Source organism: Polyodon spathula, chromosome 31 (assembly GCF_017654505.1).
Source record: "Polyodon spathula isolate WHYD16114869_AA chromosome 31, ASM1765450v1, whole genome shotgun sequence".
Lineage (NCBI taxonomy): Eukaryota > Metazoa > Chordata > Actinopteri > Acipenseriformes > Polyodontidae > Polyodon > Polyodon spathula.
In genome coordinates, this window is record NC_054564.1 from 5678184 (window position 1) to 5697620 (window position 19437).

The following is a 19437-nucleotide window of genomic DNA, read 5'->3' on the forward strand; positions in this document are numbered from 1 at the left end:
AGAGCAGGTGTTCACATGTCAGGCACCAAGCCGCCTTTTATTGTACACCTTACAAGGGTATCTAAAACAACACCTGAAGTACTTGCTAAAGCAACATCATGCTTAGTGCCCTGCAGCTGTTCCATTTTAGCCCGGGGTTCTGTGCTCTTGGGGGTGAGGATCATGCCTGCTCCATGGACGTTAAAAGGGTGGGGTACTTATCTGAAGGACAGGTTTTACCACTACAGCTCAATACAACTCTGGAAAAATCCATTCTACCCTGACCAAGTCTTCATTCCACCTGCCTTGTTTCACACCACTGTGAATAAGAACCTGAGCTGGTTCTACCTTTTTAGATAAAGGATTTGATTAAGTGAGAGACAACCTCTTAGAAATGAGTATTTGCCTCCTGACCATATTCGAACCCCCTTCCTTCTGAAACAATGTTAAAAGTAATGATTTATCTGTTGTATTTTCTGGTGCTTTGTGTAACTTTAATTACTTTAACAGATTTAGCCATTTTGCATGTGAAAGAAACTGGCATGAAACCAGCTTATGAAATACATAGGACTTTTATTTCGAACTGAATTTTTACTATTGAATTTTTTTAAATTCAATATGGAATGGATTTGCTTTGTTATCTATCGAATGGCCAGTTTATGTGTATGACTTCAGGCTTAACATCTCATAAGTTTGCATTGCTCTGTATCAACGGTTCTATATTTGACAGAAATGTATGGCTAATAGGTTTGTAACTAGATTAGAATTGTTGAAAGTCTTATTTTGGATTGTCTACAGTCAAGCACGGAGCAGGCAGATGCCAGTAGATGTTCCCTAAAAGCTCTGAGACTCTCTTAACCTAAACACCCCATGCAGTCCTGGGCCTCTCACAAGCAGAAACTGCCAAGTGTCCACTAGTCCGAACACAGTGCTCCAGAGGTGATAGACAAAAGAGGTTATAAAAACATCAAAACTCTATTACTTCCTACCTGGTGTTATTTCTCTGTATTACAACCATTGTTTCTTCATCACTGTTTTGAGTCTTGAAAATCTTTCTGGTCATTACATACTCAATGAAACACCAGACAAATGAACACAAATAGTAACATAAACCCCAGAAGATAAATTCAGCAGTATTTTTTTTTAAACAGCTGCTGTCAAAGGCCTACATGGCTCATTACCAAAACAACAACGCCAAAGGTAGTTAATTCAACTCAACAAAGCCATTGTGGTGAACATTTTTAGCACCTGGATAACAAATGGGGCGCAGCCAGGTGTCAGCATTTAAGGAACTCCTTTATCCTCTCTTGTTGTCATTGAAAATAGACAGTTATGAATGGGATCTCGTTGACAAACACTTGGTGTTCTTTACATCAAGTGGAGTCACTCCCTAAAGATTATCAGTATCTCTACTCCTTCATTCTTGTCAGCGTTCTCTTTTTTTTTTTTAACACAGTCAGATTTCCAGAGTACTAACAGGCTATGACTCAACCTGCTCAATGTCTTCTGCCTGACTAGCTCTGGAAACTGCCAAATTCTGCATCTACGGTACTAGTTCTTCAGTATCATGCAGCACTAAAGCAATGCTGTTTCCACGGTAGTTGTTCTTTGTTGCTGTTTCAGTGGCATGACCCTGTATACTTTCCATAAGCCTAAGGTGCTTGAGCAATGTTTCAAGTATTGAGTGGATCTTCCACTTTATGATATGAGCTAGGGTAAGGATTGGTCTTGTTAGTTGGTTTGGAATCAGGGCAAATGTTTTGGGTGGGGGGAAGATCTTTTTAACAGAATAGAGAATGTTATGCTTAGATTTGGGGGGTGATGGTTAAGGTTAGTTCTATAAAACCAGCAAGTGTTCTTGTTATGTGTATAATTCTCATAGGCATGTGGAAGCACCTGGGTAAATATTTCCCAAAAATATAATGATGATGTTTGGTTAGATTTGAGGTTGGGCTTTTATAGTTGGCCATTCAAAGGAGGTATATTTGTACAGGTGGAATGTGGAAGTGTAGGTAGACAATACATAGAAAATTGATGTGCTTGGAAAGAAGTTGCATCATTTATAGAAATGCTTGGGTAGGTCTTTCCTACTGGCATGTTGATAACTACAATAGAGCAGCCTCCATCATGCTGGTTAATATACATTAGAGACCCCTGTGTTACTGGTCTTTCCAGGAAGAACTCCACTTACCACTGTGTCATCCTGCTTTACTGAAATATTGGACAGATAAATGACACAGAGACATAGACTTCATCTGAAAATGTTACCAGCACAAATACAAAAGGAGAGGGCTTATCAAAGCAAGCTCATATTGGCATATGAAACATTATATTTTTCAGAAAAGTATATGAATTTAAGAAGTCATTTGGGAAAAATTCATAACTTTTCCAAATGGGACAGGATTAAAGACCACTGAATGGATAACGTACTATCCACCAAACAGTGGGACCTCAAGCAGTGTGGTTGATATGGCATGAAAAGCCATTAAGGAACTTAAAGTTGGAGCACAGAACCTGATGCCCATGAAAGTTTAACTGGATGTGGGTTAACCCTTGTGATAAGACCTTAAGCAATGTGCTTCAGAAAATGTAGTTTTTCTTTTATTCTATTTTGGATTTTGTAAAAAAAAAAAAAAAAAAGTTCAAATTTCCGTGGCTATAATTTTCTCGTAGTGAATGTCTGCACTTTGCACGTCAATGTCCAACTCTGTGCGACTCTCCAGCTCCACAGTTAGCTCTTTCAGGATCTTCTCTAAATCCTGGTTCTTCTTGTGCACCTGCAGGTAGTTATGCTGAAGCTGCTTCTGATACTTGATCACCTTCTCCTTCTCCCGGTTCCAGATCAGCCTCTCATGCTGAAAACTGGTCACCATCTTCTCCCTCTTCTGCCTCTCTTCCTTTAACTCTGTTTTTAGCCTTTCCACCTCCTTTTGCAGGGTTTCCATCTCATGCTCTCCAGTTGAATGACATTTGGCTTGTCCTGTTGCTCGTCGACCACTGGCTTCCTGCTTGTTTTTCTGCAACTCCTCCTTGACCAAGGCAAGATCCTGCTTCAGGTTCCGGATGTCTGTCTCCAGTTGGTCCACCTTTTCCCTCAAAAGGTCTGCCTCATTCTTCTTGCGCTGAAGCTCATTCTCACATACCTCCACCTCCATGGTCCTCATGTGAACAGACTCCTCCATCTCCCTGACCTTCTGCTCCATGGGCTCTATTTTAGCTTTGGTTTCTTTCAGGAGGGCTTTGAGGCTGACAATTTCGTTCAGCTTGTGGCTCACGTCTCCCTGGGATTCCTTCAGCTGCTGCTTCAGTAGAGAGATCTCTCCAGATTTCTGGCACACCTGAAATGGAGGAGAAAACACAGGAATATTTTTTTGATTAAGAGAAACCATAATTAATAGGAAACTGCAGCATTGCCAACAATGAAGTCAACGCAAAAGGTTTGGAACAACAATAGTAATGTGGTCACAAATCAACAGCAGACAGGTTATCATGTTACCGTGGCATTGAAATGGATTATTAATGTGAATTGTGCGTAAATACCAGTTTTATATTAGTGGTATGTATACATATGGACCACATTTTGTATTGACTTGTGAATGGACCTCCTCAAATGAAGGCAATATGAGGAACTCAAGACAAACCATTCAATCACTTACTTCCCACTGTGTTTCCTCCAGTGTTGGCGCCAGTTGGGTCTGCCCCTTTTCATAAGACTTGAGTCTGACCTCTAGCAGGTCTCGTTCCTGGGCCAGCTGGTTCAAATCATCTTGGAGCTTCTTCTTCTCCTGCTGGAGCTGGAAGACCTGGAGCTGCATGACCTGCTGAGCTCTCTCAGCCTTCTGGGAGACCTGCCGTAACTTGGATGAGCATCTCTGCTTCAGCCCTTCCATCTCCTCCTTACAGTACTTCTGTTTCTCCTCAAAGAGCTGACAGGTGTCTGTTTCTTTCTCCTCAAAGCTGACCTGCAGGTCCTGGAGCTCACTATCTTTCTCAAGCAGTTTCTGCTCCAGCTTCAGAATGAGGGCCTCATTGGTGGAGATGGGTGACCGGACGCAAGTCATGTTTCCGGAACAATGGTCCACCTGCCTTGAAGAAGGTCCACTCTGACCAGAAGAAGATTGTCCACTGTCGGAGAAGGACGTTACCTTGAGGATGACAATGTTGCTGTCATCTGGTGTGCCTGCGCTGCTAGTCTGGTTCATGATTTGGGCAGACCCTCCAAACCTGTTCAGGAGGCCAGCAGAAGTGCTGAGGTTGTCCGTTTGGCAGCTGCCAGTTGTGCTGTGTGTTGGGATACTAGACATGGAGTTCCTGCCAGAGTCTGACAAGGTCCCAGAGTGGTTGGCCTGCTTCTGATCCTGGTCCTTTGGTTTCTCAGAAGGGCTGAGTTGTTTGCCGTTGTGAACCTGGTTCAACTTATTATGGCTTTCCATTGACTTATGAACAGTGGAATTGCTATTCCGAGGAATGACTGGTTTAAATGCTGTAGGCCGTATCAAACCCTTTTCTGTTCCCTATTAGGGGAGAGAAAATAAGTTGTTAATGTAGTCCTATGCATTTTCTTGCAGATCATTTTTTCAGAACATAAACACATGTTTGAAGCAACTGAGGAAAAGGTAATTTGTTCCATCAAGGCTTTACGTCATTACGTCATGCATGTGTTTCTGTTATGTTGATACTTTTACTCTAGCTGCTGAAATAGTAATACATTTCCATGAAGTCCTCCATACCCACTTTTGTTTCTGGCTACAGAAAAGTTTACTAAAACTTTTTTTTTTGTTTTTGTTTTAACATTTTTTTAAACTTGTTCCCCAGTAACACTTGTCCACTTTACTTTGTTTCTTGTAAGATTTGCCAATATGACTCAAAGTTATGAGAAATATATATTTAATGTAATGTGTGATGTTAGACTTTGAGACCCTTTTGTTTCATACCCTATTCAGTCTGCCTGCTGTAAATAACGCACAGCAATCAAGATGTTAAAACTTAACTGCAACTGAAGTGAATGGTGGTAGTCATGAATTATTCAGGTAGTGAGAAGTGTCTAAATTGATCTATGCGTACAAAGTTCACTTGAACACAAAACAAAGAGGACTAATTATGATTGATTGTTTAAATGATAATTGATGTATAAGCAGGCAGCTGCATGAAGAGAATGGGAACTATGGGAAGCGTGTTGGTGGAAAACAAATGTGCATCGTCGCTATTAAGACATTTTACACTATTCTGGTATATTATAAACCTTGCAGATTGTTTCAGCCAATCAGATTCAGAGTAGAGCATGAATTATTCCACAAGTACATGTAGATGCCCTCTAGAAGCTAAAATGACTTTATAATCTTAAAACTCGCTTTAAACATGCATTTCAAGTTGACCCAGCCATAAAAATAACAAAGACATATTTAAAAAGGTCTTCAAACATAAAACTATTGTTCAGTTTATAATAGCATTAAAATCCTCTGCAGCGGTCATTACCTGTGGATAGTTGACATTCTATTAAGTGCCTTTTTCTTCAGCTCAGGACCCCTAAACTAACACCTAACACCTAACCATCTAGCAGGTAATGACCATTGCCTCGTCCACTAGTGCTTAATTTTATAAGCCTCACAAACCACAGAATGTTTAGAAAGACTGGATCATCAATCTAAATCAAATGTAGTGCGCCAGAGTAAAATGTGTCTGAAAGTCTGTTTCATTTCAATATACATATACTGAAAGCATGGTAAAGCATCGCTAGGACCAGTAAAGAATTGCAAAAACATGGCCTTACATACATGAGCAAACACAGCCACAAAATTACAGGTCACATGTACCATGAACAACTTTTATATAGGTCAATCAAATGGCTATGCTGGTGCAATAAATTGCCTTCAAATAAAGACCCTATCATGAAAGACCCAAGTTATTTATACTGTCTCCTGTTGCCTCTACTATATACAAATGTACCACCCCCCCCAGCTTCATTATGACAGATTGCACTGCTGTTACATATTAATAATGAGCAACTCTTGGGTAAGAAAGGCAAGCATGTTGATTCAGCATTCTTGTAAAATGACTTCATTCCTAAGACAGCAATATTTTCCATATGCCCAAGTGAAGGCATAAAGAGTCATTGAGAGGAAGTTTGCTCATGCATGACCCTACTGCAGCAAATCTTTCAGAAGATCAAGGCATTTCTATTCAATCTTAAGACTTAATGAAGCTGGCTCGACAGTATAAATCTTTTAGTGTTTCAGTAAAGGGATGGTATTAATTTCAATCTCACTCAGTAGAACATGTGGGGACTGTCTCTGATATGCCATAATTACATTTTCTGTGGGTGATAATCACATTTATCGGCTGATTTTAAATACTGTATACATTATTTGAAAATTGTGATGGCTAAATCCTATTATATCTATCTATCTATCTATCTATCTATCTATCTATCTATCTATCTATCTATCTATCTATCTATCTATAAAGCTTTAAAGACTTAAGAATGTTTTCTTAAGGTCTGTTTTCTTAAAAAAAAAACACTTTGATGAGTTTATTTTAGTTTATACGTTTATTTCCAGAACTGTTTACACTCTTAAAAGAAAGGAACAAAAAGTCTTAATACAGACTCCATTTTTGAATATGGTGCAATGTTAAAAACTTTAATTCTTAACTCACCTTTTCCAGTTTTCCAGAGAATGGCACCAGTTTTGGTGGTGTAGAGCCTACAGCTTCCATTCCAGCTTTCTTCTCCTCCTCTCCAATGGCCAGTTTTACACCTTCGCTTTTGTGGGGCACTCTGGTTTTATGGCTCAATTTGATATAAAAGAAGTCCTCACTTTTTCCCAGTTTGGAGATGGCTTTGGTGGCGTTGTTGGTGGAGTCCTGGGAGAAACCATACCTCAGAAGGCCGTCTGCACTGCGACTCGATTTCTTGCTTGTCTTCTTCACTTTGTGTTCAGAGGCCCGGCAGTGCTTGCTATGAAAACTGTGTCCTGATATCAGACTACTGACGCTTCCCATGTTTTCTTGGCTCGAGGAAACGCGAATGTAAAGAGGAAGCCGTTTTTGCCTTAGTGGGAACTACATGTAGCACTTTCATAGCCACTGTGAGTCATCAACACGTCTTCCACTGGTGAACCTGGAATTAAAGGGACATGTTTTCAGCTTAAGATGCGTAAAAGAGCTAAACCATGTGAGCCGAGATCCAGGATGTAGTATATCAGACTAGGAACAGTTTGTTGTAAGAAAATTGTATGCAAAATTAGTTGATGCTAATATTGATCAGAATTTGAAAGGCGATATTGGGTGTATAGTTTAGTACTATAATACATGTAGGAAGAGATGTCATCTTTTGCAGTTTGGGGGAGAGGACCGTAAAGTGAAGCTGCTCAAACTATGCAAAATGACACACAAAATAATCTTTATAATCCTTATAACACACACACACACACACACACACACACACACACACACACACACACATATATATATCTTACAATGATCTTGTGTAAGCCACGTCTGTATTATCCAAGTATTTCAGTTTATAAAGGTACCTGTATAATTGATGTGACCTTGGTCTGGACATGGCATGGGTTTTTTGATTGCATTGCTAGGTTGGGTTCACTAGCTTGAAATGAGATTGACCTCCTGGTTCCAGGGGTCAGTAAGCCTGTAGAGGTCATTCATCATCACCCTGTAAGGTATCACTTGATTGATATTGACAGAAAAGATCCAGAGCCAGGAGAAAGACTAAGGTTTAAGGTTTAAACTGGCTGGATTAAGTAGGAGATAAACTGCTGTGTTCCACAGTCATGCTCAATGTAAAAATCTGTCTTTACCAGTAATGCCAAGAAAGGATTTTGTTTTGTTCAATACCTTCAGCCTTTCAGCTTTCAGTGTACTAAATTATAAATACAGAGTACTACATAAATACGGGGGGACTAATTAATGACTAATTAGCAGGACATGTGAGGTGAGAAGGGAAGTTCTCCTAGCTGCTTCCTAACAGCAGTCACTGTGTTACTGACCAAGAGAAGTATATTCACAAGCACTCCCAAAACACAACCCCCCACCCAAAAAAAAAAAACATATATATATATATATATATATATATATATATATATATATATATATATATATATATATATATATATATATATAGAAGCACAGTGTTGATGAACGTGTGAACATAGTGTTAATGCATGCAAGTCATGGGTAAAGAACTCATAGTGCAGCAGAGAACTCCCATGAAAAGCATCCAGACAGACCCAAAACCTGACAGTGTCCATTGGAGTTGCAATTTACCATGTGCAAGGCCAATGGAGGATGTCAATAGGAACATGTTCTATAATAGAGGTGGCCAAACTGCAACTCGCAAGCCGCAAAAGGCTCCCGGTGAAATTTCGGGTGACGCACACTTGCGGCTCGAATGAACTGAAGAAAGAATAAAAAAAGCAAAAACGAAAAGAAAAGAGAACAAGTAATAATAAATACAAGGTTCTCCCCAGGAATTCTGTAGAGCCGGGTGGCAGGACATTGTAGCCGGGAGCACTTTTAACAGAAAATGACTGTGGTCTTTCGTTGACTATATCAGGTTGCTCTCTACGATTTGACTGGGAAAAGATAACGCAGGGTCATTGGAGTTCACAAAAAAGGTAATCTTTTCACTTCCTTTTTAGCTTAATTATTGGGCTTTTTGCTTCACTTAAATTGTTTTCTTTAGTTTTCAGGGCATTTTGTTAATGCGCGTCTAACAAGTTTATTATTTGTGTTCTCTGTACTCATTCATGTTTATTATTCTTTCTTCTCTCCCCTTCTCTCTCCTATTTCTTTGAGCCTGCATGTTCACTGCAAGGACATTTCATCACTTGATGACCTGGGACACCGCCCGCTGGTGCATACGTATTTCACCTCGAATGAAAGCCAGATGTGCAGTTGAAAGTGAATTTCATCATTTTGAATGAAACGCTCGTTCGTTTCATGGAGAAAACGGCATTGAGCAATCCTTCAACGAGTAATAAACAAAAGTATGAGGCTTTAAGACAGAATGGAAGAGTTTGCTTTCAGAGGCCTGTGTCCCCTCTACAACCTCAAACGTCATAATGAAACAAATCACATTTTCAACTGAATATCCTCCTGGATCAGACCTGAGGAGAAACAAGCTGGCCTCTTTTAAAGCACGCCTCAGCAATCAGAAGATACTTCTTTTGGCGTTCAGTAAGGAAGCTGATGTAACGACTCAAGTGAGTTTTGTATGGCATGAATAGGGCTCTTCGTTTTCGGGTTCTATTTTTGGTCACTTGATGCCCCTTTAAAGTTATATCAAGCCAACTCAGTTTCTTAATTAAACTCTTTAAAAAGTGTTGATTGTGAAAGAAGATCACTTTAGTTTTTTATCCCTTAACTTGAATGAGACGATGATTCTGTTTCATTGCTAATGTAAAAACAAGGCAGATCCTTATTTTTAATTCAAATCAAACACAAAAAGCGAGTTCAGTTAAATTGATTTTCCCGGATTTAAAACTTTAATGATTCGTTGCAAAAATGTTGGAACCTGTTTTGCAAATAAGTCTGAATCACAGTGTCAATCAAGTTACGGGAGAAAAAACTAACATGAACTTACTTCACAATCAACACCTTTCCAGGAGTTTAATTGAAAGGATTCGGCAAAAAAAAAAAAAAAAAAAAAAAGAGCAACATCACGTGATCAGTAAAATAAAACGGGAAAACAAAGAGCCCTAGCATGGGATATCACTCGTGCAAAACATCCTTATTCAGATGACTAAATCTTTTTATAAAATTGGAACCAGCGCTAGACTAGAGAATGCATGTTTAAATGTTATATTGCAGTTCTAAAATGAATATTACATTTACATATTGTAATCCCTTTCAAAATAAATACAGTGCATTTGTCAACCGCAAAGCAGTTTTAAAGTGCATAATACATAAACAGAAATAATGGAAAACCATCAGTGTGCTACATTTACAGTTTAATACACTGTATATCTACAGTACAATACAAATTACATAGACAATATGTAGGCTCTGCAATGCTGTATCCCTTGTTCTTGTGTATTTTGCTACCACCAAGAGTTAACAGCTGCTGTTCTGCACAGAGTAAGTGCAAGATTCTGTTTAATTTGTGAGAATTAAAAAAAAGTTTAAAACAATGCTACTATTTAAAATGTCTTGCTCGCAAACATTTCATGTTTTATAGTGTTTGTCTTAGAAAAATGAAGTGTTTGGCTCTGCGAAATGAAAATTTTGGTATGTGGCTCGTAGAGTCAAGAATTTTGGCCACCTGTATTCTATAATAATACATTTGTTTACAACTACATTCGTCATTAATGTATAGCTACAAATGCTTGTGTTTGTAAGTATATAAAGCCTATACTGTGTATTTGTGAGTGTAAGCCTAAATGTACGTTTGGAGGTGCAACTCACAATGATAAAAGCAAAAGCTTTACTTTGAGTTTCTGTGACAGGGATCGAATGATTCTTGGTGTTAGATCTCCTTCCCGACCTGTGAGGGCGCTGAGTAACTGGAACAGAGTACCCTGGACTAAATGGCACGACAGTTTATTCCCAATGTTAGGCGGAAGTCCTAGAGCTTCGGTACATGAAACCAATGACCTGGACTTGAAACGGCGTGGCATCCGTGGATTGGAGGAACAGATGCGCTCGTTAATCAAGGGGTCATGGGTGATAAAAAGGGGACATAGTGATGTGATCTGTTCCTTTGTGAATGGCTAACTTAAACGACCAAAAGGAGAACCTGTGTTGTCAAACGTGAGTGTTTTGTTTGTTTTTTGTTTTTTGTTAATAATACTGCTTGTGATTATTTGGATGGCTAACACGATCCAGAGCTGTTGCCAAAGGCCAGCACTAAACCTGGATCAACAACACTGCACTTTTGTTTGCACTAAAGAAAAGAATTCACCATGAGCATTAGAGCACTAGAGCATGCACTGTGGACTGGTGTTTGTGTTGCATGTGGGTGAACTTAAAACGGGACTGTTATTATTTCGGGGCCAACCCACGGATTACAAATAAACAAAACAGGCCACTGTGTTGTTTTGCTACCATTGTTGTTGTTTACTGTTGTTTTGCCATCAGGCCATTGGATTTAAAAACCATTAAACAACATTGCACCTGGATTATCATTGTCTGTCTGTTTGTTAATCGCTGCTGCATTACCTTCACCTGCACAGTTAACCACTTTGCCTCAATTTCGTATCAGGTTTTACCTCAGAAAAGTCAACTTCATATTTGAAGTTAGGGATGAAATCCTTATTTTTTTCACACGACCCATTGTTTATATATCACCTGATATAAGAAAGCAAGGCATTAGCTTTGGACGTGGACCCAGCGTGTGTCAGTGACTTTGTATTTCCCAGACACAGTGTAATACATTTTGGAGGGACATGCTCTGTAATTGCAGCCCTAGAGACAGAATATCCGGCTTGGCTTCCAGTGTACTTCTCAGTGTGGCTGAAGGAGGATCTTGGCAATCATAATCAGTGTGATCAATAATTGCCCATGAATATTTAATTTACACCCTATCCTCTGGATGCATGTGAACCCAGGTGTTGCTAGCTGTGGGCTACAGCCCACTCGGGACTAAGCTGACCCTTTCAAGTCATCTCTCTGGTGACAGAAGCTAGAAAGTGGCAGAGGCTTCCACAGTTGATAAATGGGGCTTACGCCATCATCACCATCTGCTCCCTGCCTTAACTGGGCATACATAATACTTATTTAACAGGTAATTGTAACCAGCTTTGAAAAACATCCTTGCTTTTAATGCATTGGCTGCACAGTGTATTTCTTGTGTAAAGCGCTTTGATAAGATGATGTATATGCTCTTGCAATTATAATACCTGTGTATTAACTTGAAGAAAAGCCATTCAATGTGTCATTAACCCCATCTTTTTTAGCACCAGGGAGAAAAACAACCATTGAAATTACAAATACTGAAAACAAGCATCTGTGGAATTTAATTCAAGGTCTTTTGCTGTTAATTGTAACAGTAACTGCTGTTCTAATGTGCTAATGACAATTTGGAGTAAAGACACACTTTGTGAATCTCCCCCCTGTGTTTTATTTTTTGGTTTTGTTCAGGTATTTGGAATAAAATTTTGGAAGTATAATGAAAAAGACTTAAATGAAAGCAGCCAAACACAAATAGTACAACCAAGCTACTAAACAGCCAAGTGCAGGAAAGCATAGTGAAAGCCCGGTAAAGCACGGGTAAGCATTGTAAAGAATGAGGTATAGTAAAGCATATTAGAAAACATAGAGTAAACTATGTTAGATGCTATGGGACAAGCATGGTACAACTACAAACATGCCAGGGTAAACTTTTATAAGGGTATTTGCAAATACAGACTTTTATATATTTGTATAGCATTGACTATTCAGTACCCTTTCCCACTTTGAAGGTGATGAGGCAAACACAAAGGCCCTTCGGAACAATTGCTTGTCAACTCTTCACAGCTACCCGACAGCAGGGATCTGTCAATAGATAACTATACAGGATGCTTCCTGAAGCAAACAGATGATGAAACAAACCCAATAACATTCTTATTTTCTGGGCATTTCAATTACTGGCTCTAAAATAAAATGCACTCGCAAAATAGGGGACCTTGAAAAATGATTTGTTTTTGTTGTAAGTTCACTCTTATACAGAAAAACAAAGACATACATATTGCAAAATAACTAAATAAGCATTATACTATAGAAATTGGATTTTTTTTACTCAAGTAAGAAAAAAATGACATATGTTTTGCACTTATTATTTGATTGTTTTTTTTTTTAGATAATCTCTACTGTGTCACTTATTTAAAAACAAAGTACTTTTTATATTTAAATTGTATAGTACATGAGTACATTTAAGAATAGTATCATCTTTATTTAATGACAAAAAATAATTAAAAAGAAAATAAATGATTTTATGTTAACACAGCTATTTTGAGAGCTTACACTATGTCAATATTTAAAGTTATTTTACAGGTACTGGAATGCTTAAAGTCAAACTGAAAAAAGGGACCAAAATGAAACCCATGTTAATTACTCCAAAAAAAAAAAAAAAAAAAAAAAAATAAAACATCTCAATCAAGACCCAGCTAAAAACAAAAAGCTTTTCAAACGTACTTACTTCACAAGATCCTGGGCCAGACAGACCTGTAATGCTCCTCTCTACATCCAGAAACCCCAACACTTCATAACAAGCAAGCCTGAAAACGAGACCCTCTTACTGTTAACCATCCACTTGATGTGCCTACAAACAGCAATCTTGTTTAGGAGCTCCACATGTGTAGTGGCCCTGGCTGAACCAGTTTCTGAATATAGCAGGCTGCCAGCAGCCAACCAGTCAAATACTAGCATGCACTGGGGAGGGGAAGCTTTCATTCAGCAACTACAATTTTGCATACTGACACGTAAATGCAACTGGGGGGGGGGGGGGGGGTTTGCCCCAGGGGGTAGCACACTTCTTTACACCCACATGTGCCACTTAAGTGATTAACTCCTTGCTTAACAATACATTTACTTTGCGTCTCACAATAGGCACACTTTGTGGCCCCCCCCCCCCCCCCCCCCCCCCAACCCCCACACACCCCACACACCCCACACACACCCCACCCCAGCCCGACGGCACCACACCATTCTTTGTATGAAAGATTAAAAGAAGCATGTTTCTCTTTGTCTGTTTCTCAGTGCTGTCTCTGTGGAACGAGTCCACCTGCTTGTATCTATCTACAAACAAACAGGCCTTTATTTACTTTTATACCTAAATGGAGGACTTCACTCCAACACTCAATCAACAATTCGGAGGTAACGTTAAGAAACGGATGACAAGAAGGCTATTGTTTTCATCACTGAAAACAGTTTTACCTAGAAATGTACATACCTGTATAGGCCTACATGCACAAATGGACAGTACATGCTCTATTATTTTGCAGTTTTCCCAGGCTTTGCCCATGGTTTTACTATGCATTTACCATAGTTGCAATCTTTTTTTGATTTTGTTTCTCCTTACCTCTCTGTGCTTTTAAATGCTTCCCTATGCATGACAGGGCTTTACCATGCTTTATTACATTTTGTTCTGCTTTTATTTTGTTAAACTTGTATAAGGGTACTTCTAAACACAAGCAAGCTGTATAATTTTTAGTAGCATATGTATCTGTATGAGTAATCTAGTTCACAACAAATGTTTAATACAAATTAACAAATTAATACAAATTGAGCTTCGACATTGGCCAGACCCGATAATTTGCATGCAACTTGCCAACCACACTGTAGGATGACTCGGCTTTGGCCTGCCTGGATACCTTCCATGGAAACTTAAGAGCACTTTGCCATGTATGTTCCTGTCCTCCATGACTGTCTATTTGTAAATCAAATAAAAATTGATTTTCTGTAATAACGTAAGAATGTTTTTTTTTTTCCCCCAGGTGATAACACTGTCTAAGAATCAACGATATATTGTAAGAAGGATATTGTTTACGTTTCATGCTGTTTATAACAAGATCTGAAGACATTCTAAAAGAAATACAGCTGACCCGGACTAATTGCTACCTGCACACTATGTACACACTGCACATTGAATTCCAAAAATCTGTTCAGCCAATCTGAGGGGTACGTTTAACAAGTGTAGCTAATCAAAATAATGGTAGGCATCATACACAAGTCATATCAGTGCTATCCCTTTCAAAACATAGGTAAAGTTAACTCATGTCACTACTTCAAATTGAGCACAGAGAGGAGGACACGATTCATGGTAACTGATTCTAAAAAAAAAACAAAAAACAAGATAGATCTATAAGGGCAAATAGTGTGCCAAGAAGGGACGAGTCATGATGGGCCAAAAAGCCCTTTCTTGTTCCCAAACTTTTCTTTCGTTCTAGTATAAAATATCTTTCAACCTTGTCGACTTGGTACCATCTCACTATATAATGCATTGGCATCTCAGCCCATTGAATTGAATGCAAAGGCAAGGGCTGGATGCGAACCGTCAACCGGACCATTCAATGATGAATGTCTTACCATTCAGCTGAAGAGCAACCTCTGCAGTTGAGAGGCAAGTGCGTGTTATATGCTGATGTATTATTAACTCTTCGGCCGCTAGGAGCAGATGATTACAAATACAAAGGTGTTACAGTATCACAAGCACGGTGCAATAAATCAACACTGTAGCTATGGCTAGGGGTTATTCATGCTGGTCTCTCAATGGCAGTTCTAAAACTTTTCTATAAAGTTGTAGCTTTTCAATAATGCTGACACTTTAGAAACGAGTAACAGGTTATTTAATTGCTACTGTATTTGATTAATAGTATACATTTTTAACACCTGCTGCTATAATTACATTCCATACAGTCAGTAGAGAACCAAACCATTAAAACAAATTGAAGTTTTATACTTTATCTTTTGAAAGGAGTTGAAATTGATTTGGCAAAATGGGAAAAAAATATAAAGAGTGGAATCTTGTCGAAAGAAAACAGTTTCATTTGTTTCTCAGATGGGAGTTTTGATGTGCTCTCTGCTACAAGGAAGTAAATGATTCTGCACAAAACATATCCATTATGCTGGTTTGCTACAGTTTGTGAAAACAATACCAGAGGTACAATATCGATATATTTGATTAAGTGTAACATACAGTACTACTCTGTAAAAAAAAAAAAAAAAGAAAAACTTATTGGCTATCGGGAAATACAAATTCATGTCTTCTGAATATTGCATTTCTTACTGTATGAGTAGATTCTCAAAGCTGTTTATTTACTCCATCATAATACACACATTTTCTTAAATAAATAGAAAAAAACAAAATAAAAAATAATGTAATGGCTTAAAAGTAGTCTAATTGTAATAGATATGTTTTCCTTTCAGGGAAAAACTGCTCTGATGAGTAAATGGCATCTAGCCCTGTGTAAAGGCTACATAACACTATATACCCACATGCAGAATTCTTCAGAATTAATTAGAAAATATTAATATAATTATTGATAACATATTTTAATCATTTATTAATATTATTTATTTATTATTAACAAACAGAAGTATAGTAATTGATAATATGTTTCAAATGCCTTATGAGGTAGCCACTCACTTATAATGTTTCTCATAGTAAAAGCATAGTGCAAGCATTGTAAAGCACAGAGAGGTATGGTAAAGAATCTACAAAAAAACATGGCAATCCATGGTAAATTACAATAAACGCATGACCGCGATAAACATTTTATAGATATTATTTTTGCAGATTGTAGTAACATGTTATGACAGCGATATTATGAATGATTTTGAATCTTAGTTATTCGTCCTTTTTGAAGGCGTTTTGAATGCAACCTACTGTAGAACTAAAATTCCCTTTTCTCTACCAAAAACTGCATGTGATTTTTCCAGTCCTTGCTATAGTCAGTGCCACTTTATGTTATGTGATAGGGCTGAACAGTACCAGCTGTAGCAGAACTGCTAAAATACAAGCATTTTTATTATCTTCTTACAGAAACAATTGCTTGATCTGCCAACCACAACAAAAATCTACTGACAAAATAATGAGTTTCTGAGGTTCAGTCTTTCTGAGGAATTCAATCACCTTGAAGCTGACAATCTCTGAAAACACGGCTGGTGTAATTCTCGTGAAGAGATGTATAATTGCCCTTCCTCTCTAAAGAAGTTTAAAAAGCCATATTGTGATGTTCCAGGCAGTTTATGTACATGTATGCGGTTTGATTTAGTAGATTATTAATGAGATAATTAGTTGTCTTTTATTCCTCCTGGTTATAGTACATTTTAAAAGATACTGTTTCAGCTCTACTATAAGCAAAATGCTAAATACCTTTAAACTGGTTAACAAATAAATTGAATACCTCTTATCATTTGTTATATACAGCCATGGCAAAGTTTTGCATCACCCCATAGAATTAATACATTTTGCTTCATAAAGCCGAATGAAACTGATGAATAATGTTACCTTAACATATTGAATTACATACTGCTTTGTAGTTTTCCATATACTTAAAGAAAAACTGACAAAAATTGACATTTAGAAATCTAACATGAAATACTGTACTACTATTTTGGCTTCCAGGAGACTTCTGCGATATCCTTTTGTAGTTTCTTTGACTACATAATGTTAAATAAAAAATCAAAATGCTGGTCATTTATATTATATATATTTAAATTATATATATATATATCATATATATATATATATATATATATATATATATATATAATATATAATCACTAGTGACCGACAAGCTGGGGGTAATTTCGGTACTGTGGTCTTTATTTGAAAAAATGACCCCAAAATAAACTTGTTTTTAAGCACACTTTAGAATTCAAAATACAAATAAAACAAACAAACAAAACCCTAGCTCCCTTGGAGCACTAACTAAACACTGGCAGGTCCCTGACTAACGCGCAGGACAGCTACACTGTTTACCTGCCAAACAACACACAACACACTTTTGACAACAAAAACTTTTAAACCAAACGCAGGTTTTACCCCTATATCTGCACCAACAAACAAGCTCTTCCCTCTGCAGCCACAGCCCAGAACAGACTGGCTGCACCCTTTAAATACGCTCCGCCTGGTTCTAATTTACAATTACCTTCAGGTGCAGAGGATAATTAACAATTAACAAATACTACAATTAAATTAATCAAAAGCAATTAAATTAAACAAAACGTGCATTTTCACTTTTTTTTAGGCAGGGAGGAATTTGACCCTCCCCCTGCCACCTTACTATATATATATATATATATATATATATATATATATATATATATATATATATATATATTTCAATCCTTAAAATTCAGTGATACAATAATTGTGGCCACAGCTGTAAGTCTCAGATGTGCAGTTTTAAAAGTCAAATGATATCTGGTAGGTTATAGAAGTGTATGTTAGCAATCCATGCATTGAGTGCTGCACTTCCATGCTCGTTTTACTTGTAAATTGCCTCAACCCTTGCATACATGTATATACACACAAGGGTCTACACATTCATACACAACAAACATAATGAATCTAAATGATACACCAGACCTAATTCTCAAAGTCTCAATTCCCTTTCCCCTGTTTCACTGTAAACAAGAACCTCTCCTCTGTTTGTCAAACCCTACCTCCTAAAATAAAAGATTTAATTGATTTGATTGATTCAGTGACCAGATGCATGTAATTCTCTTAAGAAAATGTTTGTTTTAGACTCAGGGGGGCTCATGCTTCAGGACAGCCCAGCAGGAGTCAGGATTTGGCTCGTAGTTCCAAAAGTCTCAGCTTCATCAATCTTCCAGCCTTAACCAGATAACACAACAATAGGGTCTATAAGCACTGGTGTGTTCCAGTACTATTGTCTATAGACAGCAGTGGTGTACTAGGCAAGCTAAGTCACATGACTCACATCTCTTAACATTGTCTGATTCAGTTAGTAGTTCTCTTGATACAAAGAAAAGAACATTAGGAGCGTCTTGTAAAAATGCTGATGAAGACGACAGCAACAGTGCATTGACTGCGAATGTGCACACGAACACAAACGAAGCCACTCGCACATCGATATAGTAAAGCAAAGCATTCTGACCGGAGACACTTTGTGGAAATACTTGTAGGAATTAAAGAAATGCATTACATATTATATGTGTTACTAGAAGTTCAGTAAACAAATAAAATATAACTATACCTCTGCCTGTAAGATGGGAATTTTGCTTGCAAGTGGTGGCCAAAAATGAAATATTTATATAGAAGTTGTTTTGCGTTTAACTCGTGTAAGGTACATTTATAGAACTGAACTTGTCTGTTGCTGCAGTTTTATTTTTTCCATGTGTATGGAATTCTAGGTAGGTCCCAATTTTCCCTATATTTCTTTAATGTGAGCATATTTAAACAACTCCAGACTTCAATATGTAAAAAAAAAGGATGCAAAGTAGGAAAAATGACCAGAATTGTAGAATTCGATACATAAAATAAATAAGGATGAGACAAGTTCTGCTAATTTACCCTACCAAAAAAGATGAAACAACTTCCACATTTCATTTTTGGCCATCAATTTTGGCCTATAAAAGTCTTACAGATATTAGAATTCTAAAAAATGCCATGTCAGGAAACTTACGGATTCCCTAAGCCTTTAAAAACCCTCAGCACATTAACACACTCGGTTGTAAATTAGTAAAAAAAAAAAAAAAAAAAGAAGAAGCCAGTCGGTAGTCCCTTTTGTTCAGGCCCAAGCTGGTTTAGTGTAATTATGCAGCAGCAGCTCTTAGCTGTGTTTTTAAAGATTGTTCCCAGCATACCTTCCAGCTTCAGGTTCATGTTCTATTAAGTGCTCAGGAATGCACCTCCCCACTGTGGCTCCACTGAGTAATCTGCGTTCACTTAAAGAGTGCACTTCCACACCCTGCTGTTAAGCTCCTTGACTTCACTGTGAATGTTCATTAACACAGCAGCTGACCTTTCAAGCTTAATGGAGCCGCCGTTTCTCT

At 37.8% G+C, this 19437-nt stretch overlaps 1 protein-coding gene across 2 annotated transcripts in view; it reads right to left on the minus strand.

Annotated features, from left to right (window-relative positions):
* Positions 1-591: 591 nt before the first annotated feature.
* The window catches only part of LOC121303212 (leucine zipper putative tumor suppressor 1-like), a 46382-nt gene continuing 27536 nt past the window's right edge, over positions 592-19437 (minus strand). The window contains exons 1-4 of one of the 2 annotated variants that reach the window (XM_041233768.1): positions 13112-13294; positions 6634-7096; positions 3636-4493; positions 592-3317 (exon numbers count right to left, since the gene is read on the minus strand). In XM_041233768.1, coding sequence (XP_041089702.1) covers positions 2622-3317; positions 3636-4493; positions 6634-6978 — 1899 coding nt within the window. In that variant the 5' untranslated portion in view covers positions 6979-7096; positions 13112-13294 and the 3' untranslated portion in view covers positions 592-2621. Of the gene's footprint in view, positions 3318-3635; positions 4494-6633; positions 7097-13111; positions 13295-19437 lie in introns of those variants that run through there. The other variant, XM_041233767.1, reaches the window with a different exon arrangement.